Consider the following 24,685-nt stretch of genomic DNA (forward strand, 5'->3'; position numbering starts at 1 on the left):
CAACAGAATTAACACACAACCGGTGCTCTTCAAATTTGGCGGGGAAAAAATGTTGATTTAAAAAAAAGCCTTTTTTATTAGGCGATTAATCGTGATTAATCAATTTAAATGATATATATAAAATATGAATATCATTTTTTTGTTGTTGCAGTAATAGACCGATAGTTTTATAAGGTTTTTCTTTTTCTTTTTTTTGGGGAGGGCTGATACCCATTCTGAGTATTAGTCGTCAAGGAGACCGATAACTAATATTTCGAGCCAATATTCATTTGCCATAACAGAGAAAATATTAACGTTAGAATGGAGAGAAAAAAATGCCATTAAGCATGCTTGTTAAAACGTTTCAAATGTTCCACTTGTTGAAGGATTTTTAATATAATATAAATTGTATAATAAAATAAATAAATAAAAGGTTCCCTGAGGTTAACAAAGTTAAATTGATCCTGTAGCCTTCAGATCTGTAAAAAAAGAAAAAGAAAAAAAGAAGCCAATTATCAGCTACGATAATCAACCCGGTCGATGATCGGCCTATCCCTATTTTCTAGTATTAGATAATCCACACTCTGAAATTGTAATACAGTAAACCATAATGGAGAAAGTTTTTATCTTCCACACTGATGTAACTTCACTGCAACATCCTGAATTGCACCAATCATTTTATCAACACACACGGTCAAAGGTGGGTGACTCACCAAGTGTGGGAATGAGTGTGTTGTGGACACTATGTGAGCAGGCACCATAAAAGCTATTCGCAATAGAAAGGACATTGACAAAGTGTACTTTTAGTAGTTTTATTGGTCCAACAGATGCAAAATTAAGTATGCCATTTCCTGCATTAGAGCCCATCTGTGTGTCAAAAACTACATACAAATAAATAAGAAACATAATAAAACAGTAACAAAAAATAAACACTTCAAGTATATTGTACTAACATGCCAACAAAATATGCGAGAAGCAGTTTTTCTCTACACAAACCCTGCTTGCTCTCTAAGTCCCACCATTAGTACAAAAACATAAAATGACACATTTTCATTCAAATTCTCCCAAGAAAGTCAGCAGTCTTTCATCCATCTCAACTTTCCGGTGCTCATATTTACAAACATATTATTAACAGCACGCTTTGTTATCAGAAAAATAGAAGTGCTTACAATTACAAACGCCAAAGATTAAAACATTTCCCCAACAGCGGCAAGACCCTGTTTCATTCGACGTGTTTAGTAGTAACGAGCTAAATGAACACTATGAAGAGATACTCATCTGAATATGTGACGATATGACATGTCGTGAAAAACGTAACCGGAGAAAGTAATAGGCTTGCAAAACAAGCGCTACAGGCACTCTACGGCGAACGAGCCATCGCCCTCCGTTCAAGTGAAGCAGCTTGTATTGAAGCACATTCAAGACACTGACACAACAATTCAATATCCAAATGTGCAAAATAATTCAACACTTTGGCTCCGCCTTTACACCCACGTGAAAAAACGTGAAAAATTCCAGTGTAAAATAAATACAATCCAATAAAAGTCTCCAGTGTGAACTATAGCGAGACTGAATAGATGAGTCACAATTTGCTTACAAATTCGCAAGTCCCAGTAGAAATATCTTGAAGGAAGGCATGAAAGTGAAGATGAGTTTTGCTTTGAAATGACATCTTTGGATAGAAAAAAAGACAGAAATCAAAATAAAGTGGGGATGGGGAAGATGATGTCATCGTTTCGATTTGAAAAGGCTTTTTGTAGAAGAACTTTCATTGTGTCGAAGTTTTGAGTGAAAGGGCGCCGGATGGAGCGTCATTGCATTGCTGCTTCGTGACCGGCAGGGCGCCAGGAGTGTCTCCTCAGGTTCTGCGAACACACACACACAAACAAACACGACGCCAATGTTAACACTCAAGTTCACCCTCCATATAATGTTTGGTAAATGCATAGCAACGAGACAAACGGCTGTGTACGCACAAAACCGTCGCGTGTCACTAATGCCTACAAACTACAAGTTACATCATCTGCCGGTATTTTTACACGGTGTCAACACTTTGAACGAGTGAGCTGACCCCCTCATATTCCTCGGGTAATTGTGAATGGAGGGGACTTGCATGCCCTCGCAGCAACAGCACTTAATGAGTGGCTCCTTGTTTTGCTTAATTGTGCATCTTAGAGACGACACCATGGTATTTTAAGCCCTTCCACAGTTAACCATAGACATATAATGATGAAATCTTACCTTTGACACAATCGCGATGTAATTTATTCTGAAATATGAGTTATTTCGGTGGCTATTTGTCTTACCCGGAAGTCAAACGCTCGTTTCAGTAAAACCCCGCCCCTCCCCTGTGGCTGCCGCGCCCCTCTCATGACGTCATCCGAGCTTGCGGCTTCGCGCAACGCCCACGAAAAATACAGATCTCTGCTTTTGGTCACGCAAGCCATCCATTTTTGAATAAACATTTGAAACAAAATCGTGGAAGAGGAGGAGAGCAGAGAGTTGAGAGGAAAGAAGGAGGAGAAGGAAAATAAAAAAGAAGCACCAAACACACAAGCCCTATTGCTTATGTGGCGAGCTCACTATCCACTACAGTCTACACCATCCATTCATTCAAATTTATCAGCGCAAATGTTTTACTAGTAGTTTACACCAGTGTTAGCCAATGGATTTTAAGACAGCCAATTGCCATTTCATTGCACTTTGACGTTGCAAATGTGAAGAATAATGAATTGCTTTGAATTCATTTGGACACAATGTTTATTGATAAAGGCTACTTTTGTCATTATCCCATGGAGGGAGGTCTCAGAGAAAGTGGGCGTGCGTTTAGTGCGGAGGTGGGGCCGCACGCAATGACGTCAAACCGTGCCAACGGCTCGTTTTCTCAGGTTGGGAGGGGCTGGTGCTTGGAGAGCAGAATAACCTAGAATTTTTCATACAGGGGCAAATGGAGGAAAACACAACTTTGGTCATGTTTTTGGTGAGGAATTAGCATTTTGGCGTGGCTAAAAGCGCCAAAAAGTTGATTTTTCATGTTGCAGTCCCTTTAAGTGTTGAAATATGCATAAAACTACTTATCTAGGGTTGAATCGCACTAGCCTAGCATGGACAAAAATCTAGGCTATACAACAAACAGACTTTGAGGTGAACTCGATGCAGTTTTCACATCTTTAATACTTTTAGCGTACTGTGAAATCATCTTTTAGCTAATGTAGCAGCTCTGGGGAGAGGTGGGGGTGGGGCTAAGAATCAACATCAAAGCTAACTGCTTTGAAAGACTACCAGCGAAACCACTTCCAGGTAGTGGCGGATGCTTCGTCTTTTTAAACACACAAAATAAACCCAATACCAAGATGAGCGGGGAGTTAGCGCATCTGACTTCGACAAGAGCGTTGCAAAAGTGACAACATTGATGAGCATGAGAAGAACATGATGTCTAAACTTTCACTGCCAGGAAGCAGCTCTCCACTTTCATTAACGTCAGTGAAAGTAATGGTTGATAGCGTAAGAAATACAGCAATTCGACAAGTGAAAGAGAAATGGGTCTTTTAGTGTAAAACAACTCATAAACATTGGTCAGATCCTATACTTGGGTGCTTTTGTATAAAACAACCCAGAAAATTGGGTCAAATTGACCCATAAAGTGTATCGGTCCATTTTTGATCCATAATTGGGCTACTTTTGACTCAACAATTTCTAGAGTGAAGGAAGTCCCAGCTCCTAAAATTCGCAATTTAGTCTGAGTTGAGTCAAATCATGCAACATGAGTCCTCCACCTCTGTGTACAGTATTCATAATGCATACTTGTCATAAAGTCAATCAACATTTTTGCAATCAATCACACTAAGTAGCCATATGAATACTTACAGGCAAACTTTGCCCAGCCAGTGCTGCAAAGGTGCAGAGCAGGAGAAGGCAGCACAGGAAAAGAGGATGTGTCATAAGTAAGTGAGAAAACATGCAATCTACTTGCAACTACATATAACCTGATATGATGTTAAAAACTGACATGTGACCGTGACTGATTTGTGCGTGTGTGTGTGTTTATTGGGACCGACCTGGCTGGCCAGTGTTAGCGGAAGGTGCGACGGGCTGCAGAGTGCCAACGAAGCCACCGAATGGGGGAGCTCCTGGATGGGAGCCTCATCCAAGTCGTCGATGCGAGGTTTCTTGATGTTTGTCTCCGGGCTGGTCAGAGGCGTCACGCTGTTCCTCCGGATCAAGCTTCCGGGACACCTCTTCACCTCCTGTGCACAATCACAATTATACATAATGTTCAATGGTAATACTGATCAGTCAGTACTTGATGAGGCCTTACCTCTGGTCTGTCTCTGTGAGTGTTCACAGCTTCCACATTCAAAGAGATGGACTCGACTTTGCACCCGTAGGCCACAGGGGTGAGCTTCAGCACAGTATGAAGGGGACACTTCAGGTAGGGCATCTCATCTGCAAGATTGAAAAACACATTCATGGTGATGCCACATGCCAGATGATGATGATGATGATGATGAGGTAACTATGTAGGTGGTGTGCCCACCTGCGCTTTTATCCAGGAAGTAAGCCAGGAGGCAGCGCATGACGGCCTGGTGGCAGATGACCAGCACGTTCTCCTGACGCTCCAACTCCATGATGACCGGCTCCACCCTCTGGACCAGGTCCTGGTAGGACTATAGTCAACACAATTTTCATTGAATCTCATCTCAGGTTATGCAAGCAGTGAGTGTAGATTTAGTTTAGTTTTAGCTTCTTCTTTTTTAGCTTAGTGTAAAATAGTTGTGCAGGAGGGAAAAGGTGGGAGATTAATGCATTTCTATTATATTGTATACACTCTGAAAACAGTTGGGTCAAAAATAACCCAAATTGGGACAAAAAGGAACCGATCCAACATTTTGGGTTACATGCTGTATTCAATTAACCCAAAAAGTGAAGTAATAAAATGATTTTTTGGGGGGTGGCTTTGCCACTGGTGTGTGAATGGCTGAATGTGAGGCTATGTAAAGCGCTTTGGGCAATACATATAGCTAAAAAAGCGCTATAAATAGCAGTTCATTCCATTAATTTGACCCAACTTTTTGGGTTAAGTGAATAACATAGAAACAGCCCCAAAAAATTGGGTTGTTTGTAGGTTATTAATTTTTAAATTGACCCAACTTTTTGGATTAAAAAGTTGGTTGGGATCATTTTTGACCCAGTTCAATTGGGTTATTCAATTAACCCAAAAAGTTGGGTGAAATGAATAACCCACAAACAACCCCAAAAAATTGGGTCGCTTTGTGGGTTATTGATTTTATTTGTCCCAACTTTTTGGGTTAAATAGCTCAAAAATTGGGTCGGAACTGTCGGATTATTATTATTTTTACTTTATTCAATTGGGTTATTTAATTAACCCAAAAAGCTGGGTCAAATGAATAACTCACAAAGCAACCCCCCAGCAATTGAGTTGCTTTTTGGTTTATTCATTTTTGGGGTTGTTTTGTGGGTTATTTATTTGACCCAACTTTTTGGGTTAAATAACAAAAGAAAGTTGGGTCGGTCCATTCTAGACCCATTTTGTGTTATTTTTGCCCCAACTGTTTTTAGAGTGTATGAGTACGTGGAGGCGTACCTCTCCAGCAGGGTAGCGGTAGTAATATTTATCCTCATCCCTCAAGGCAAACTCCTCAGGGAATTTCTCCTTAATCTCATCGTACGTCATCTCCTCACACACACCCTAAAAGTTCAAAGTAGAATATTTGCGCAGGGCAAAGAGGAAAAAAAAAAATCCAGAGAGTGACACCCACTGCGTCAATTTCATTGAGGGCCTTCCACTGTTCGTACGGGACCCCCAGGTGCTCGGCTGTCTGGATGCTGCAGCACAACTGGCTGGTCCAGACCTTCAAATCCTTCAGCTGCTGCTCCCTTACGAATCCAGTCAAGGCGGTAGAAAACTACAATGGAGAGCGCACAACATTCAGCGCCTGATTTCTACTAACGTGGCACTCGATCTTCAGACCCCGCCCCATTAACCTGTCTGCCCCTCGGTGATAGGCCGGCGTCGCCCCCCAGCCGCCCCTCCAGGTTGTCTGTGCTTTCTCCGTGTCGACACAGGTAGATGGTGCGCGGCTGGACGTGGATGTTCATCAGGTAGTAGACGATCTTGCTCTGGGTGTGATCCTGGATGCGGTTGACCAGGAAGCGGCGGCCCACGTCTATCACCTTGATGAAGGAGAGGTCCCTGCAGGTAGAGAATCGGATTAACTTGACTTTTTCATATTGTTTGAGAAATAAATACGCGCCAAGGTACTTTGAAGTGAAAATAGCGATAAAGTATATCGTGTTGATGATGAGGACTGAGTGGATATCCCGATTCTTGCCTGTCGTATTGATCAGGGTTCAGAGGCTGGTAGCTGGCTTTGTAACATTCGATCCGCCTTTGGAAATCCAACATGGCATCCGTTTTGTTGCAATCTTTGTAATCTGGACAGGAAACCTTCACTTCCTGGAAGAAGGTCAGAGAAAAAAAAAATCCCCAAATGATCAGTGAGTGATCAGTTGCATGTGAGGTTTGTAACTCACCATGATATTTGATGCAATGACGCTCGGGTCATCACAGACGGACTCGATGAAAAAGATCTGGAAAGAAAAAGAGCAAATGTGGTCGCTGTAACGCCGAACCCACGAGCGACGCGGTTGCCATAGTGACCACATACCCTGAAGCCATTCTCGACACCAAACTGAAGGATGAGCCCTCGCCTGGCCCTCGTCGTGTTGGTCGCGTCGAACACCTGCCGTAGAAATGCCGTCTTAGTCTGTTTTCTCGGTTGGATTTAACCGCTGATGCATGATGGGAAATTTACCGCAACTTGGCCTCCCTCGTCTTGCAAGTAGGACTTGACGTCCCTCAAGGCTGCTAAGGCACATTGTCTGAAGGACAAAAACGGTTGTTAGTTGTTTTTTATCATTAACCCTCTATATTGTATTTTACACGTGCGTGTCCACTTACTCCCTGATCTTGACGGCACACTCGTTGTCCGACTTAAAGAAATCATAGGAGCTGTAGTTTTTGACCGCCTCCCTGCGGTACTCCCCCACGTTGAAGACTGCGGGCGGCAAACGTAATTGTGAGAAGACACTTTACGGCACTTTTAATCCATCGGCGGCGCGCATACCTTTGGTGGGCATGCCGATCCAGTTGAGGTAGCGTGTGAGTTTCTTGGACATGTACGTCTTGCCCCGAGCCGGCAGCCCCACCATCACGATGACGGTAGGGGGGTTGGCGATGTGGGGGGCGCCGCCCGCTGTAGGGACAACGTTCTGATTTAAATGCAACGACATTGAACCGAGCATTGGATTTACATTACACCAATGACCCACTTTTTTCCACGGCACCCGGGCATGAATTGTTTCCACTTGCCCTGCAACCAATATGTTACGCTTACTCAGCATTTCTTTATGTCACATAAAATCAACTTCAAGTTCTACCGTCACCGTAATCTTGTTTCCATAACACTCAAACCACATGACCGGAAAAAAAGAGATTAAGGCCGGTAATTGACAGTCAGACATCGTCAGTGGCTCTGTCTCACCTTTTACATGAACACCACCTATATTTGTGTTGCTTTGTGCATAAAATATCTTAAATTATTTATATGTATTTTGCACATGATAGAAAAAGGAAATAACAATGTTATTATTCAACACAAGTTTTTTTTCCTACTCTTCTGCAATTTACTTGAGCAGTGGCAAAAATGCAAAGCCTCTTATGGGGAAAATTAAAAAATTTTGGGCGAAAATAAATAAATAAATTTGTGAATGTGAAAGAGAACTCCACCAATCGAGAATTATAATGCTTCATTCCTTCTTTTCTAATGTCGAGTTGCACAGGTGAGGCAAGACTGGATTGACCACACAATTGCCTTCCACCGGGCGTCTTTCTCGGTATACAGGACAACGTGGAAATGATCCCGTGCTTGTCATCTGAGTCACTTTTTGGAAAAATAGTCACTATAGAAGCTTTTGAAGATTCGCCAAATATAGGCAACACTGACTCTACTTTTTTAGAGTAGCCTACTGTGTTGCAAAGACACGCTTTGAGCATAGGAGGCTGTTTAAAAAGAATACCCCCCCCCCCCTCCGTACCACCTTATTCCCACATCAGTGTCGCGCCATATACACGCGTTGCCCACCGACCAATAAAAGGCCGTTTCTTTAGCAGCATCCCACGCCGGGTTGCGGCGCAATGCGGTTGCCATGGCGACCTGTGTCTAGTCACGCACCGGTCGAGGCGTGCCGCGCATGCCTTTGTAGGACAAGTGCACTCAGCTACCGCGCTTTTGCCACTTACAACCAACCCACAATCACAGTTAGTAGACGTAAATTATAATTGTAGATAAAATAAGAACAGTTCAAATCAACGCATATTCTCTCAAATGGGGGGCGGTGTCGTCGACAATGGAGCTTGAGAGCACAGTACACCACAGAGGTCATAGAACGATATACACTACTCATTTTAAAATACATGTATTATATCAATAATAACGTATTTTACCTCTACGGGGTGCTGGCTTATCATCTTTGGTAGGCACCCAGATCTTTTGGATCCTGTTCTGGGTTAGCTCTCTGGGCATTCCTTGAAGACTTGGGGAAAGTCGCACACGATCAGTGGGAAGCACTGCGATTCAAACGCACCACCACCAAATTAGAAAATATATTTAAAAAAAAAAATCTTTCTTTTTTCTTTTTTTTTGCCTGAGCAAGAAAAACGATCGAGCCCGGCTGAGTGTCGGCTGAGTGTTGAGTAGAACTAATCTGCCGGTCTGCGGCGTACATCCGCTATTTAACCCCGCCCGGTGGCGCGGCAACGTGACTGGGATGACGACACATTGCCTCAACATCATTCGGGGAGGACTTGGCCCTAGCGGCACTACCTAGTGGTCACTTATAATCATTACTCCTAGAACATGAGTAGTGCAAAAATATATTTTTTAGTATGACGAGGGCAGTCGGCTACCATAAATGTTTCTCATGAATCACTTAATTGGTAGAGTAATGCAAATAGCAATAAATAAAAGATAATTATTTGAATAAAGTGGCAATATTTAAATATAACTTTCTATTAGGGAATGTTTGAGTCACGAATAATGAAGTCTCATTTTAAAACAATAATAATGATAGTAAGAATGTTCCCTATCACACCTGTTGTCATGTAATCATGCCCTTCTCTATTTTTAGTTATTTTCTCCCTGCCTTTTAGGATTCTTGAGTAAAACATGTAGATTGGCACTTGTTTACTGCTCAGGCTTGTACCACTTAGTCATAGTGGATGTAGTTACAAAAATACCAGTTCTGTACAAGCCTCAGGAAACAAGATCTCTCCTGGTGTAAACATATTTTTATTCATTACAAATTAAAGACATATGAACTCAGGAGAAGTTCACTGCCAGCTAAAAACTATTGTAACGTTTCTGTGTGTTTTCACATATCTTACTAGACTTTGCTACGTTGTATTAAGTCAAAATATGAGTTGCTCATCCTAAATTAAGTGACCCTAGTTTAAGATATGAATTATGACCTCTTCATCCAGTCTCATGTCTCACAGGTTGGTATGTGGGTCAGTTTAAAAGCAGCCAATCGCAAAACAGCCATGGGCCACACACGTTCACAACACGTTCTAACACGGCAGTTCAAAACAAACCTGCTATTTATGCCAACATTTATGATGTGTAGTCAGTGATTATCTTTTTTTACGTGTACTGAAAGTGAGCCAGGTGGATGATTGTGGCTCATTTATTTGGCACGTTTGTCAGCTCAGATGTACCCCACAGAAAAGTGTTGGTAAATTTTTCAATCAGGTTTGTGATTTATTAATTTTTTTTATCTGGAAAGAGCAAATGACTTAAAGAATAAAGCGTCCCAAACGGGATACTTCTCATTTCTCCATCCAATTTGTTTCTGAATTAAAAGGTACTCTGGTGGGATTCCTTCTCCCTGACGTCTTGCCACACAAAACCCCCAGAGGCCCCCAGCACTTACATAAGTTCTGAATGAGGCTGAGGCTCTGTTCCATAATGCACTTGGGGGGGGGACAAAGTTAAAATTCTCTGCCCCTTGGAGACGCTAGTGCGGCAGGGAAAAGAAGGTTTCTTGGAAAGAGTGTACTACTATTGCAAGACAAAACAAAAGAAAAATGAATTTCAACCCTTTATTCTTTAGAGGAAAAGGTATTTCTCATCTCCACATGACAACAAAAACCTACACATAATTCATACAAAAAACAAGAAAATTTGAAAGGGGTGTATGTACATGACAGGAAATGACGGCCTCATGACTACTCGCCCAGGTTAAAAACACGAAATTTGTCTTGATCGTAGAAGCAGGCCTTGACGACCCGTCCGCCGAAATAACGTCCGTTCAGATCCACCACAGCTGCGGAAAACAGAAGGCAACGGTCAAACCTCGTCAAGGTAAATCAAACAACGCTTTAAATCAGCCATTTGCAAACAATTTGCTGTGAGAAAATTATCGAATTTCACTTTACGGGTCTGGAAGTTCTCATTTATTGATGAAAAATAATACATCTTTTGTCATCTATCTATGCCAGAAATATATAGTGCATTACTTTGATTGCAGAAGACAACATTCAGATGCGTATACACCTTTTACCATTTATATAATAGAATATTGATTTATAGCCTGTTTGAACTAAGATTATAATGAAATGCAACTCAAATGTGCTTAGGCAGTGCTTCTAAGTACCACTAGAGGGAGCCTGCATACCACTACACTTTTGAGAGTCGCTGCTTTCATGTCAGCTATCATACAAAATCGACATTTACATACTTTGACAAGATTCAAAAAGCTCTCTTTCTAAATCTATTAGCTACCTCAACTGTTCTAAAGATACATCATTATAAGTAAGAATTATGATTGGAGGTTGTTGTTTTTTTTTGCCCGCCCTGCTTCGCCAGTGTTGTGATGTAAGACCGATTCTGTTTCGGTCCCGCTGGGAGACTGGACTGGGTTGCTGGGCCACATCTGATATAACACCACAGGGAGCCCAGTCTCACCTGGTTTCTGATCTGGGCCAACCCAATTACAAAGCAACACACTTCACCCCACGATAATAGAGCAGTTATACAACGGTAGTAGGAAAATCATGCAATTAGATAATCAAATGAATGTGATCTCATAGCTGCAATTCATCTCAAGTATTAGATAAGGCTCAATGAGATCCGAACCTTTGATAGCTGACTCCACTCTTTCAAACTCCAGAAATATTCGGACAGCTTCATCATCGGGTACTTCGGCAATCTGGAAAGAGCGTGTTGAGTCGGGGTTAACATTAAGACTGCATTCAGGCCGATTTGACCTTTTGCCGCTCACCTCGAAAATGACACATTTAATCACTTTGCCGTATTTCTCGCACTCTTCTTTGGTCTCCCCTTCCAAGTCCTCGTCCACCTCTCCTCGGCCCACCATGTTCTAAAACGCAGGGGCCGAAAGGTTCAACGCTCACAAAACCCAACAAATGAGTCCACCTCAATGTTTGGTCGTGAAATTTCGTAACGTGACAAACGTACCCTCAGCAGGACCACTTTGGTGGGGGTTTTGAGGATCTCTGTGAGCGGGTTAGCGTCAGACTTCTTGGAATCCGCTGCAGTGGAGAAAACATTTAGCAACAACTCCATGGTGCAACCAAAAGGTTTGTAACAAAGAAAAAAAAAGATGTGTTGTATCAAACTGTATTGTTAGAGTGCAGGCATGTAACGCAATACAGCTATAATTTAATCTGGAGAAATTTCTATGGAGTTCGTGCGATGTGTGTTGTAATACTTTTCCCCCCTCTCTAAAGAAAAACATCACACAAAAGCACCACTGTAGTGTATATGGGGGTCAGCTTACACTTGAAATCTCGAGAGAATAAATATTTAAGCAACGAGGATAGGCACAAAAAAAAGTGCAGTCAATTGTATTTATTTTAATTTATGTGTGTGTGTCTATTGTACAGGGTGGTCTAACCTGCTCCTCCGGAAGTCTCAGGGGCAACTGGCAGCGGGGCCCCTGCTACTCAGGACGACACAATACAAAGTAGATGCATTCAAAAAAATAGTCAAACGCACATGAAAAAGTATCACAGCATCAAAATCCTTCATGGATCGCCTTACGTTTTTCCGCCGCGTCCCCGATGATAATCTTGCCTCCTCTTTTGCTCGTCTTCTCCACAGACAGCGCCGTGCTGAGCCCCTGTTCGTGCTTGCCGAGACCCTGACCCTCTTTGAAGCCGTACTTCTGCATGATTTTGTGTGCCACCGTACCTCTGCAGGAACAGGTACGTTTGCATTAGGTGGACGAACGCTGTCTTAGAAATGCAGAAAGTTAAGGCGTCTCGCTCACCCCATGTTAGCCAGGAAGGAACTGGTTGGTCCGGGCGGGGAACGCGGACGGTCCGAGTCCTCGTACATGGGCGGGGGGATGGCGGCCTTTGAGCCTCTGGTAGGACGACCTTCATCCTCGTATGGGAATGCCGATGAGCCTTGTGCATGTAAATCAGGGATGGGAAACTTAAATGATGTCGTGGGCTAAACTTTTTCATCAGTGCTACTTGGGGAGCCACAAAGGGACGTGCACTTCCAAACCAGATGTATGACAAAAATTACATTTTAAATATGGACTAAATACATGCTGAACCGCACACCAACATTAAGTGTACAAACTCATTTTGTTAATTTATTTTATATATATATATATATATATATATATATATATATATATATATATATATATATATATATATATATATATATATATATATATATATATATATATAAACTCATTTATTTCACAAAATCAACTCACTTAAAATGTTAATATCATTGGAGGTACTATGTTTGTACTGCAAGTTAATACAAAGTTAAAAACTATCATTTGTCTTAAGATGTGAGCTAGTGTGAGATGGTAGTCTTCTAAGAGTCTTTTCCAAATCTTCAGGGGATAGAAACCAGGGTGACTCGTGAATAATGAAAATGTGCATAAAATTGATGGCTATTGAAATGCTTTGGCGGCTGATAAAAAGCCCCCCCCCCACCCCACACACACACACACACACACAAACACCCCAAAAATATATATATTTTTAAATAAAAAATAAAAAAAATAAAAATAAAATAACATTTAAAAAAGATGATAAACCTCCAATATTTTTCCACCTCAAAAAATTGGCTTTCTTATCCTTTAAATGAACAAGTATTCATTGCATTGGAGGAAAAATGTTTAATTCAAACAAATTTCTCCTTGATACTGACAATTCCCCCCTCTGGTGGACAAACTGAGCTATTACGTTCAGAATCAGATTTATGTTAAAAGGAACCCCGACGGTCAAGACAAGTTTGCTCTATAATATTGCTCATAGTTATCTTGGCAACAACCAAATAAATAATATAGAGCAAACTTGTCATTACAATTGGGGTTCCTTTTAACAGGTTGCAAGTGAACATTATGATGTGATGTCTTAGTGATTTTTCAAAATTATTTATGAACCATGTTATCTATTAGAGGCCATACAGGACATAATTTAAGATTACCTCTGACTCATACACACGCAACTGAAACGCACACACACTTTTGCACACAATTTGTTGAAATGCATACATAATCACACTGAAATGTACTTAGACATACTGAAATACTCATAACATTGAAATAAGTATTTCAGTAGTGTGTGTAAGAACTACTCATTTTTTTCACTTTAATACACTACTGAGACATTCTCTCTCATGCACACATAACCGAAATGCACAGATATCGGATGTGTGAGAGTCTTTCAGAAGTGAACGTGACGGCCCATCATACTCACCATCTCTGTCCACAAGTGATGAAGGCGGAGCAATGGCAGCACCACCCATACCTAAGAAAACAGACACACACAAATGAACAGTCATTCTACTAGATTTCCACACAAATACACCGTTAAGTAAGTATTTTATAGATTTGTTTTGGTTATATAGATGATAGAAGACAAGCCACAAAAATGCTCACTTCGTTTTCGTCGCTCCTTCTCATAATCTTCCTCCTCCTCAGAATCCTCCTCTGCTGTTGGGAATCTTGAGAAGCCGCTTGGGGCTCCTCCTTCATGTCTGTCTTTCCTTTTCCTGGTGGGGAAAGGGTTGAAATAGGTGTTAGTGATAAAACCACCACCAAAAAAAAAACTTGTGAATACATTTTATATCTTCACAAGATATGATTTGGTATACTTTTCTCTGTCCTCAATCTCCTTCTGGCGCTCCTGCTCCCTCTGCCGCTGTCTATCCTCCCTGTGCCGCTTCATCACCTTCTCATAGTCGTTGGGAAACATGGGGTCGTACTCATCGGCGAGCGGGATCAGCACATCTCCGGAGGAGAAGCCGATGGGTGCGGCCTCCTGTGATATTTATTGTAGGTTCAATGGGGATGCTTACCAATTAAATAAAATGTGATGCAGACCTTGAGCCCAACAGCGACATGAGGAGGAGGGTCTGGGATTTGTCTGTCTTCGCTGGGACCTCCTCGCTTTAGATCAATGACAGGAGCTAAAACGGTAGTCTGCTTCGTCCGATGGGTCTGCACACAAGAACGTATTTAGCAACACAGTCATAAATACCAGTGGTACCTGAGCCTCATTTTAGACTACACCAACGGATGTGCTTATTCGTACCTTGGCTTGGGTCAGAGCTGCTTTCTTCACTTTAAGTTGGGATTGCAGCAGCTTGAAGTTTTTGGACCATCCTTCGGTCTTGGTGTCACTCGCACCCACGCCGAGGTCATCATACAGCGACATTACGGTTACCTGCAAAAAAAAGAGAAGAAGTTTGATTTCAGTCTATTTGGACCCGGTTTATTATAGTTTGGGAATTTTTCATTTTAATTAGTTTTTATTTTGTTTTGAGTTTTTAAATTTTGTTAGTTTTAATTAGTTTCAAGGTGGTTCTGTTAGTTTTTATTAGTTTCAGTTATTTCATAAATGCTTATTTTTAGTTAGTTTCAGTATTAGTTAAAAAGAAAAAAAGTGCGCAATATTTAAAAAACACCATGGGGGGTGGGGGGGGGGGGTTGACAACGTCAACTGAAGGTGCTTTTCTATTAGCTGCTGCTAGATGATGGCACTTTTGTGTGGCACACTTTCAAATGTCCTTATTCCGGTTAATATCAAAATAAAACTACTTAAAATCACATTTAAAATCATCCCCAAAGGCTCACGCATTAAATTTATTACCAAAGACTAAAACGAAAGACATTTTTGCTATAATTATAGTTAGTTATAGTTAGTAATGTAAACATAAAATGTAGTTTCAGTTAGTTTTCGTTTTTTAAAAAGCATTTTCGTTTTTATTGTATTTTGTAACGATTTTTTTATTGATTTGGAAACAATTTTCTCAAAGCGGATCCTATACATATTACACAAGTGGTCGCCAATAGCTAACTGGTCAGGGTTGTAATGAAGCGGATTACCTTTTGTTGCCACACAATTTCAGTGATTTGAAACCTAACAGGCCATGAGAAATTAGCTAAACATAGCATGCTAGAGTGGCTGGTCACTGCCATGCAGCTGATATAGAATACAAAATCATAGTTCGTAATGAATGTTAAACTCACCAGTTTTAGAGTTATGCTGATATGAATTGGATGAAATTGTTTATTTTAGCTGCACATTGAACAAAAAGCCATGTTCTAGCAGAACGGAAGCAAAAACCTTACTGAGAGCGACAGTCAACGACACGTCGTGACGTTTTGTTGTTGTAATTTTGTTGTTGCTTTTTCTACTTGTCGCGCCACCTAGCGCCCGGATGACTCCAAGATGATGTTAGTATTGTGCTACATTCGGGGAAAGTGGGAAGTCGGATTTCTTTATACAATGAAGTGAGCACGGAACTCGTACGTCCGAGTTGCGAAGTCGGGAAAAAAGGAGCCCGACGTGACTCAACATTGGCGAGCCCCATGGAGACTGAAAACAGACAGTGATTGGCAAAACGTAATATACACGACTTTAAACAGATATTAATTTATTTATTTATGTACTGATACTTTAATTAGTTATTTATTTGCAATAGGCTCACGTAACACAATATAATTTGGAATGACTGCGTTAACCAGAACAACAAACAATTTATCGCATTCAGCCATCTTTGTTGTTTACGTTTGCCTCGAACACTTTGAGGTCGGAAGTGGGAGAATCCAAGTCGGATATTTCCAACTTCCCACCTTCCTCGAATGCAGCATTAGGAGGATCTGCACTTTCGTGGTTGAGTAAAAGTGAAAGTTAATAGGATGGGTTCTTACTGGCAGCCAAACTCGGTTGTGATTTCCCGTCGAACTGGAGCTGTCAGATGGCTCTGGGATCACGTTTGCTAGCAGTTTGTGTCTCGATGGCGTGTGTGCTGAGCGCGGCGCGTTGCTCCGACGGCGGTAAGCGCCCAAAAACTCGCGAAGCTCCCACTTTTTTCTATCGTTTTATTTTTAGAAGTTTATTTGTACGTACTGTATTTTATTTATTAGGCTACTATGGGTCTTGCCTATTCATAGATTGTTGCTGTCTAAACGGAGTAGCCAATAACAAACACGTACAAGTACTCACTTTGTACTCAAGTAGACTACACGTGCTTTTTAAAATAATAATATAACAAATAAAGGACCCGTTGTAGAAGTAGCAAATTAACTTAAAAATCTAAGCGCAAGTGTGAAATACATTTTTAGAATCAGAATGCCTTTATTGTCATTGTGAATAAATTAATAAATACAACGAAATTAGAGCGCCGCTCAATTAAAGCCAATGTTTTGTCTGTTTGATTGTTGTTTGCTGTTTGATTTTTTACCATAATTAATCAATACGGCTTTTGATAGTGATGAAATATGCATGGAAACGCAAAAAAAAAGAAAATAAGACCAAAAACAGCAACAATTAGTGATACACTGAGATGTTTTTTATTTTTATTTTTATTTTATCCAGAGACAGATAATCGACATTTGGAGTTTATTTTTATTTGTGGTAAAAGTGATAATGGTTACAAAATTTTGAGTAATACTAAGGAAAAGTACTTTTGTAATACACTTAAATGCAAAATTAAAATGAAACTGATTAATCGATTGTCTAATCGATAGATTATATTCGATAGTGACAGCACTAATGGATAGCTGAATTTGGAATGCTGGAACCTGTAGCCAACAAGATCAAACAAAGCCAGGAATGGGGAATATGTTGCTTTACCAAATCTTTTGCAGAGACAAGAAACACAAAAAAACAAGCCTATTTTGACAACGCAAGCAGTACAAAGTACATGTAACTGTTTTTGAATGTAGGGAGTAAATAAGTAAGTAAAATAAAGTTTTGCGTTGCATCTTTTCTAACTGTGCGTGTGCTGCCTGCTTGTACTGCAACGATAATGCCATTATTCTTGCATTTGTTTTCTTAGCATACCTTGTTTAACACGCTCAAAACTCAAATTATATAATTTTCTTTTAGTTTTCTCAGTTTCCCGTTTTCTTGACTACCAATTTTAGTGCATTGTTGCTTTTCCCCCCCCCCCCCCCCCCCATCTTCCTGGTTAGGTTGCTGGTTTATTCATAATTCCTCCCAGTATGTTTGATTATCCTAAAGTGTGCAAATTAATTTCAGGCCAAAGTGAATGTCCGTGCTCGGGAATCCCTCGGTGGCCTCGGACCGAGCCTCCGCCGCAAGACTGCCACCAGCTGAACAGGACGTTCCGCTACACCTGCATCAAAGGTTACGTGAGGACGGCCGGCACGTCCAACCTCATCAAGTGCAACCCCGGCACCTCACGGTGGTCCAATCCCCATCCCACATTCGAATGTAAACGTAAGTCTTTACACTTTGTCTTTGAATGTGAATAGCTCATGTGGGTGTTGAAGTCACGCGATCCACGAAACAAAAATGATTGTGTTTCCAGCAGACCCCAGAGGAGGTGCCGCACACGCATCCAACAGCACCGACGCAGGTATTGTACACATGCTGCCAATGGACTATATGCCACGGAGGAGGCGGGACTCCCGACTTCCGGGTTTTCACCCATCAATTTTGTTTCCGGCGTGTGGGCCGCGTCCCAGTACTTGCGCTTCCGCCAGATAGCCGAGATGCTCTCCCACCGATGAGCGGGAGCGTGCGGTTGAGGGGCGCAGGAATGGGGGTGCGAGTGTTGGAACGCGGCCAGCAGTGGCCGGAAACGGCGCTGATGTGTAAAACCCATACATGTTGCCCTGTGACTTTAGTTTGATGACTTTCAACGTGTCCATACTGTAGACGCTGTCACCACGAGTGACGCTTCGCTTTCACAAAGCAGCTCTTTCACGAGTGGTGAGTTTGCTCTCTATTATTGTTCTAGATTCCAAGTTGTTAATTGCCAGCAGTTGGCATTCTGTTGTTGGGAATGTCTCGCTCAAGAAATTGCATTCTGCGATTAATCGGCCGTCGATTGTAATCGGCCGATTATTGCCCTTTAAACATCAGCTAAAACAATTGGCCATTTGGGTCAAATGAGCCATTATTTTCCCTTTAACGTTATCATCGGAAAAAAACAAAGTTTCCGACGCTGTGAAAGTACCCTGAATGCACCATTTTGTTTGCGTAGCATTAGCAACTAGCAAATGTGTAGCATATGTTATTCTGTTGCCCCTCAAGCATCCTTTAAGCTGTTTAATGAGATCCCAGTTGGAGTTAAATGTAAAACTAAACACAAAACTTGAAGAATTACATCTACTATATATTTAAATACAAAACATGCTTTGTTTTAAAAACATCGCTAGCCTAGCGCCAATGCTAAAAGCGAAGGGAGGATCCCATTCAAATGCTAGGAGGAAGTTAGCATCGACTTTGGGAGTGTTTTCCCTTCAAATAACGAATATTCACACACAAATGCTGTGGGAACACAAACCCACAGATAAGATAACACTATACAAAAGCACAGGTTCTTCCCAATGTGTGAAAAACTAGTTATTTTAATACAATTCAATCGCAATGCTCTTTTGTATTAATTTTAAGTGTGTGCACCATGGATGCATTAAATTAATTTTATGCATCGGTATTTTTTTCTGCCAACAATCGTTATTGGCATCGGCCTCAAAAAATGCATATCTGTCGGGCCCTACTGGCATTGCCAGGCAAGCAGCTTTTCAATTTAAAATTGTGAATAACTGCTTGTGGCTAATTGGTCTTCTCATGCCTCATAAAGTGTCGTTAATGCTCGCAAGCCGAAGAAGCTGAGCGTGCTTGTCATATTGTAGGTTTACTGTAACTGGTTGGAGGTCATTTTTTCCCCCCTAATAAGTCGTTGTCTCCGGCAGGATCTGGAATCTTCACAATCACAATCGTCTGTAGCATCTTGGGAGCCGTTGTGCTCATCGGATTTGGCCTCCTCCTTTGTAAAATGTAAGCCAAAAGAGTAAAGCATTGTACACTGTTGACGACAAAATGGCGTTGTCCCACTCACTGCGGATCACTTTTTTCCCCCAAATTTTGCTCTTACATCTATTTGTCATTTGCAATTTTTTTTTTCTGCTGAAAAATGATTCATTCGAACGTTCTTTGAACTATTACTCACACAACAGCTCGGTATTTAAATGTTAGAACAAGGCTGTAATGACAAAATGTTTGGGGGGGGGGGGGGCAAAGCCCTATTTTTATGATTCTCTTTGGATGCCTTGCAGTTGCCATTAAGGGGGGAACAGTTGTTACTCTTGCCTGTTGCGAAATATCCAATAGCGTCATCCTTCCTTTTGCTTCTTCAGGAGGTGCAAGCCAGCCAGCCGTCCGTTGCAGACAGCAGCAGAAGGCCTTCCTCTGAACGAAGCCACGTCACGTTGAAAAGCAGGTAGTAAACAAGTGTTGAGTAAAACGTGAAAAGTTAGCACATACAAAAAGAAGGCGGCAGCCGCGACCGTCTCGTCTCTTTGTACCGTGAATGTAAATTGGGTCCGAAGTGTCGACGGCTTGGCTAAAACTTGCAGTGAGAAAGCACCGATAAGAAGATATTTCCTCATGCTTCTCACCCAACTGCAGCCTATAAAGACCCACGTAGTCACTCCGCAAGCTGTGAGCAACCGGGTCACATTCCCAACACATTTAAGTGTTATGTCACTAAATATTTACTGAAAGTTGTCAGTTGTGATGCAACAGTGTTGCAAGCACTCCTTTTTTTTTTTTTAAAGTCTGTTTAAACACGTTTTTACATACATTGGTGCCTTGAGATAAAGATTGAATTTGTTCCCTGACCGCTCTCAAAACACTCACATCGCAAATCATCGTTTGCCGTTGACATGAATGGAAAAGTTATTAATCCGTTGACACTGAACTGAAAGGAACTATCTGGTGTTTGTGAACAACACCTAGCGAGGCTTTCATTTCCATCATACATTTTTTTAGGGAATTTTTATAGATATAAAAAAAACATTTGATACTATAGATCATTCTATACTAATGAATACATTATAAAGATATGGCATAAGAGGTTTGGCATATAAATGGATGGAAAGTTATTTAGATAATAGATATCAGTACTTACAGTTTAACAATATACAATCAAAACACTTGAAGATTACTCATGGAGTCGCCCAAGGGTCTGTGCTAGGCCCCAAATGATTTATATTGTATATAAATGATATCTGTTGTGTCTCAAAAATGTCTTATCCGCCGATGACACAACTCTCTACTGTTCAGGAGAGAACCTGAAGCAGCTTCTGACTACTGTGGACAATGAACTAAACACATTTAAAAAAAAAAAAATAAATAAATAAATTGCTTTGATGTGAACAAATTATCACTAAACTTAAATAAAACAAAGCTTATAGTTTTTGGCACTAGACAAAACACACAACAGGTCAAAATGATGGTAAATTCAATAGAAAGAGTGTATGAAAATACATTTCTTGGAGTACTTATTGATGAAAAATTATGTTGGAAGTCACACAGATAATGTCAAAAGGAAAATGTCAAAAATTATAGGGATACGCTCTAAAACTAAGGATGTCCTAAATAAGAAACCATTATACACATTATATTGTTCATTATTATTACCATATCTGACCTATTGTGTGGAAATCTAGGGAAACGCATATAAAACAAATACCAATCCTGTTTTCAAACTGCAAAAAAAGAGCCATAAGAATTATAAATCGATCAAAATATACACAACCAACTCATTCTTTATCTATTAAAACAAATACAATGAAATTCTACGACTTCGTTGAATTTAAAATAGGTACAAATAATGTATAAAGTACACACACAATCTACTCTGCCACAGTACTCAGAAGCTGTTTGAAATTAGAGCGAGTCCTTATAACATAAGGGGTGTCTACCCAAAAAATTAAAACAAGAACAAATACTAAGCAAAGGTGTGTTTCTGTAAAAGCTGTTCATTTGTGGAAGGATTTTGGAACTGACCTGAAAAGATGTCAGTCACTTGCTGAATTAAAAAAAATTGTTTAAAAACAAAGTATTTTTTTTTTTTTACTGCATCAGTCATGAGCTGTTAAAAATGTATATATGCTGTAATTTGTTTGGATGTATCGGTATGGGTATAAAGAAAATTGTATATGTGAGTATGAGGATATGATTTATAAATGTATTACAGTATATGTCTATGAATTGTGCGGGCAAATGTGGGCATGTTAAAGTGCCCTTGTATATATGATTAGGTTTATACATTTCCTTTTGTTGAAATACATGACCTTATCATTTTATCAACATAAAACGAATAAGGGGTAGGACTAGATACGTTTTTTGGACATAACTCTTTTCTTTCTTCCTATTCTTGTTTTCTGTTTTTTTCTACAATTTATATTTTAGACTTGTAATGTGTTTTCTTTGTGGTTATATGTTTTTTTTTTTTTTTTAACATCAAGTTTGAAAAGGCTACAGCAACAATGGAGGCTCAACCTCAACCAGTTATGCTATTTTGGAACGACTTGAAACAAAGGCTCATTTGGATGGACACAGATTCCAATGTGGAGATTTGTTGAAGTGAAGTTGGTTGAATTTGGAGCGCTCTTTGGACAGTTCTATCAGCTGACTAGATTTATTAAAGAGCTATCACAACAAATCAGGTCAGATGGTGTCAATGATCAACAGTTGCTTTGACACAAAGGCTGATGTGGTCAGAAACTATCCGTGTGAAGCTGACGCGGCAGCCCTGTTGCCGAAAGCCAAGATCAATGTCGAAGCACTGGAACGAACGGCAAGCTACACACGGAGTAGCCGTATCGATACAGTAAGCGGAGTGCAGGAGTTACGTCGTTTCGACTTTACGGCGCCCGTGCCTCGTCCCTCGTCCATAGCATCTTCTTTTTCGTCAAATTTCCACAGTAATTACACCGTTTTAAAGTTATTTAAAGTCATTTAAAGTTGTGTTGTTGTTACCTCCAGCAACGGACGTCTACCGAGCAGGCCTGCTCGCCATCGGGCGCATCACATGTCCGTGTTTAAGTTTGAATTAGCTCCGCTATGCCGTCAGTCAGCAATGAATGTCCGTGCGGAAACACGAAATATTGGTCCCGGCTTTTCCGGGTCGTGAAAGATATTATAACATTTTTAATACCTAATTTCATATATCAACTATTGTTACACATTATGAACATTCCAATTCTTTATATTTGTCGAAATATTTCGTGTCCTGTGCAGAGCAGATGGTGTTGATTTCGGTATAATCTGACCTAAACTGGGTCATACTATTTAGTCTAAAAAAGTTCCTTCTCAGCGCTTTGTGCGAAAACACATTTCGGTCTTGAAAACAAAATTTGCTTTGAAATAACACACACACACACTCTTTACTTTCTTCATCAGTCACGGCCACCGTAAATTTGGTTCAACTTGTTTGTGAGATTTTGCTATGGGAAAATCCTTCAACTATATAACACATTCTGTCTCAAAAACATCCACCTGACCTTGTTTACGCCATCTGCTCACGGAAAAGTACCAGAGAGTATGTTTAGTCTACAAATGAAAAGGAGGAGGTCTTTTTAACTATAAGAAGCTATTGTACACGTAGAAGAGCACATTTGACGCTCTGAAATCCCACGTTTTTTAAGTGATGTAATCGGAAGCTGTTATCTGTCCAGAGATTCTCTGTTTTTTATTAAATCATTTTTGCAAAGGTGTATTTTTCTTGCATTAAACCTATCTTCAATTTTGGAACACGCAAAGAAAACAAAATTCCTTTATTCCTCCTTCAGTCGCGCAAATATGTTTTGTTTTTTTTTGGATTACTGTACAAAGTTTTTTTTATGTAAATATCGACTTTAATGGTGAAATCCGACTTAAGTCGAAATTCGTAGGAACGGAACTCGGTCGTAACTCGAGGAACGAACTAAGGAGTAGAACAGAAATGACTTAACAGTGAACACGCTATGCTTACAGCAAAAAAAAAAAAGGGAAAAATTTGAAATTGGCAACTAGATTTGAATCTGAAAAGGAAACTCTTCAAGAGACTTACTTGTCTACTCACACATGTAAACAGGTTATTCTGAATCTTTCAGAAACCAGAATTTTGACCATAACCTGAATATTGACGGCATGTAAATATAGTCTGCGACAGCCAGTATTGACAGTTTTTAAAACCATAGTAAACCATCAAACCGGGTAATCGGCCCATGCCTGCCTGTGAGTATTGCGATTTTATGTATGTATGGTCAAATATGTGTTGCAACCCAATAGATGCAATTCATTAGCACTCTATGCAATTTCACATTAGGTGTTAGCACTACCATAAAGTGAGCGGACAGAAAGGCTAAGGTATGTGGTTGTTTTAAATACCTGCTTACTAATCCCTTCTCCCCCAAAACAAAACAAATCACCTGAACAACGGCTCATTTCTCGGAAAACTCATATGTTGAGTCACTTGTATCTTAAGGCACCACTGTATTGAATTGTACCGAATTCTCTTTGTGACCCTGATGGTTATTTCCCCCAACCTCTAAACCTGATCATTCTAAAATGAATTCCTGGTGTTGTTTCAAAAAACTTTTCATCAGTTTTTTTTTCTTGAACTAGTAGCCATGTAGCAGTCCATCACTGTGCACTTTTCATAGGCACATGTATATTTTTTTATACATTGTTTTATTACTTCAAAATGCCGCTCAATATGCTTGTACTTTTTGTAACTTGATACTAGTCTACGCCAGTGCAAACTACACCCATAATAAACATGCGATAAATTCTTCTGGAATATCTACATTGTTATCTTTGTTTCGGCTCTGAGAGGTTTTTCCTGTCCAGATGTTATCTGACGATGGATGTCCCAGTGGAATGCATTATAATCAACAATTTATGCAACACGTCTGGACAGAATTCCCTCTCATAAGTAGATATTTTATTCATCCTGTGAGGAAAATTAAGTGGTGCTTTTAGAGCAGCTGCATTCTGTCACTGTATTAGTATTGTATCGGTAGGAATTTACATCACTGATCTGTATATTTTCATAGACTGTACAATTTTGTTATAGAAAATAAACAATTTTTCCAATTTTGACATTGTCTTGTTTGTTTGTAGGGTCATATAATCCTTGTCTTTTACAACTTATTTCACATTAAATAATCAGATGAATACCAATTTAAAAAAGTTTACCTCATGACGTGGTCTATTTGAGACGGCGCAAAAGGGGGGTGACCCTAGAAAACTTTTTGTTGTAATAGAATCAACTAATTGCACATCCACTACTGTAGGTGGCAGTGGCGCTACGATTGAAAGTGC

At 40.3% G+C, this 24,685-nt stretch overlaps 3 protein-coding genes across 10 annotated transcripts; 1 reads left to right on the forward strand and 2 right to left on the reverse strand.

Moving 5' to 3' along the window:
• Positions 1-777: 777 nt before the first annotated feature.
• Positions 778-8,782, reverse strand: pfkfb3 (6-phosphofructo-2-kinase/fructose-2,6-biphosphatase 3). 3 transcript variants are annotated; one of them, XM_077543214.1, is made up of 15 exons: positions 8,507-8,782; positions 7,128-7,256; positions 6,962-7,058; positions 6,816-6,882; positions 6,669-6,743; positions 6,535-6,591; positions 6,333-6,457; positions 5,986-6,193; positions 5,760-5,906; positions 5,585-5,689; positions 4,517-4,646; positions 4,298-4,425; positions 4,038-4,226; positions 3,847-3,869; positions 778-1,844 (listed from the first exon to the last, which is right to left on the reverse strand). In XM_077543214.1, the coding sequence occupies exons 1-15, from the start codon at positions 8,583-8,585 to the stop codon at positions 1,838-1,840; spliced, it is 1,566 nt and encodes a 521-aa protein (XP_077399340.1). In that variant the 5' UTR covers positions 8,586-8,782; the 3' UTR covers positions 778-1,837. The 3 variants fall into 3 exon arrangements, with proteins under 3 accessions (XP_077399340.1, XP_077399341.1, XP_077399339.1); XM_077543215.1 differs by having other exon boundaries at positions 778-3,298; XM_077543213.1 differs by lacking the exon at positions 3,847-3,869.
• Positions 8,783-10,145: 1,363 nt separating this feature from the next.
• On the reverse strand, positions 10,146-16,391 carry rbm17 (RNA binding motif protein 17). 2 transcript variants are annotated; one of them, XM_077543218.1, is made up of 13 exons: positions 16,270-16,391; positions 14,648-14,779; positions 14,437-14,553; positions 14,208-14,374; positions 13,993-14,105; positions 13,811-13,861; positions 12,352-12,490; positions 12,123-12,274; positions 11,977-12,021; positions 11,538-11,611; positions 11,341-11,439; positions 11,196-11,268; positions 10,146-10,383 (listed from the first exon to the last, which is right to left on the reverse strand). In XM_077543218.1, the coding sequence occupies exons 2-13, from the start codon at positions 14,768-14,770 to the stop codon at positions 10,286-10,288; spliced, it is 1,251 nt and encodes a 416-aa protein (XP_077399344.1). In that variant the 5' UTR covers positions 14,771-14,779; positions 16,270-16,391; the 3' UTR covers positions 10,146-10,285. The 2 variants fall into 2 exon arrangements, with proteins under 2 accessions (XP_077399344.1, XP_077399342.1); XM_077543216.1 differs by lacking the exon at positions 16,270-16,391 and adding an exon at positions 15,586-15,738.
• il15ra (interleukin 15 receptor subunit alpha) lies at positions 15,996-24,463 on the forward strand. Of its 5 annotated transcripts, none has more exons than XM_077543220.1 (6): positions 15,996-16,395; positions 17,603-17,803; positions 17,898-17,942; positions 18,245-18,298; positions 19,285-19,369; positions 19,729-24,463. In XM_077543220.1, exons 1-6 carry the CDS (start codon positions 16,317-16,319, stop codon positions 19,802-19,804), a joined length of 540 nt encoding a protein of 179 aa, XP_077399346.1. In that variant the 5' UTR covers positions 15,996-16,316; the 3' UTR covers positions 19,805-24,463. The 5 variants fall into 5 exon arrangements, with proteins under 5 accessions (XP_077399346.1, XP_077399349.1, XP_077399348.1 ...); XM_077543219.1 differs by having other exon boundaries at positions 15,999-16,395; positions 17,895-17,942; XM_077543223.1 differs by lacking the exon at positions 19,285-19,369 and having other exon boundaries at positions 17,895-17,942.
• The last annotated feature ends 222 nt before the right edge of the window (positions 24,464-24,685 follow it).

The sequence above is a fragment of the Vanacampus margaritifer genome, chromosome 15 (genome assembly GCF_051991255.1).
Source record: "Vanacampus margaritifer isolate UIUO_Vmar chromosome 15, RoL_Vmar_1.0, whole genome shotgun sequence".
NCBI classification, from domain to species: Eukaryota; Metazoa; Chordata; class Actinopteri; order Syngnathiformes; family Syngnathidae; genus Vanacampus; species Vanacampus margaritifer.

What these genes read in the sequence shown, in the direction of transcription:
- pfkfb3 (XM_077543215.1), bottom strand. Translation starts at nt 8,585, where the DNA reads ATGCCCAGAGAGCTAACCCAGAACAGGATCCAAAAGATCTGGGTGCCT. An exon ending in CTTCCTGGATAAAAGCGCAG is followed by an intron (nt 4,426 to 4,516) that starts GTGGGCACACCA and finishes TCAATCTTGCAG; the next exon opens with ATGAGATGCCCTACCTGAAG. An exon ending in CTCACAGAGACAGACCAGAG is followed by an intron (nt 4,227 to 4,297) that starts GTAAGGCCTCAT and finishes GATTGTGCACAG; the next exon opens with GAGGTGAAGAGGTGTCCCGG.
- rbm17 (XM_077543218.1), bottom strand. Translation starts at nt 14,770, where the DNA reads ATGTCGCTGTATGATGACCTCGGCGTGGGTGCGAGTGACACCAAGACC. An exon ending in TCCTTCCTGGCTAACATGGG is followed by an intron (nt 12,275 to 12,351) that starts GTGAGCGAGACG and finishes CTGTTCCTGCAG; the next exon opens with AGGTACGGTGGCACACAAAA. An exon ending in CCAAAGTGGTCCTGCTGAGG is followed by an intron (nt 11,440 to 11,537) that starts GTACGTTTGTCA and finishes CCTGCGTTTTAG; the next exon opens with AACATGGTGGGCCGAGGAGA.
- il15ra (XM_077543219.1), top strand. Translation starts at nt 16,317, where the DNA reads ATGGCTCTGGGATCACGTTTGCTAGCAGTTTGTGTCTCGATGGCGTGT. An exon ending in ATCCAACAGCACCGACGCAG is followed by an intron (nt 17,943 to 18,244) that starts GTATTGTACACA and finishes TCCATACTGTAG; the next exon opens with ACGCTGTCACCACGAGTGAC. An exon ending in AAGCAGCTCTTTCACGAGTG is followed by an intron (nt 18,299 to 19,284) that starts GTGAGTTTGCTC and finishes TGTCTCCGGCAG; the next exon opens with GATCTGGAATCTTCACAATC.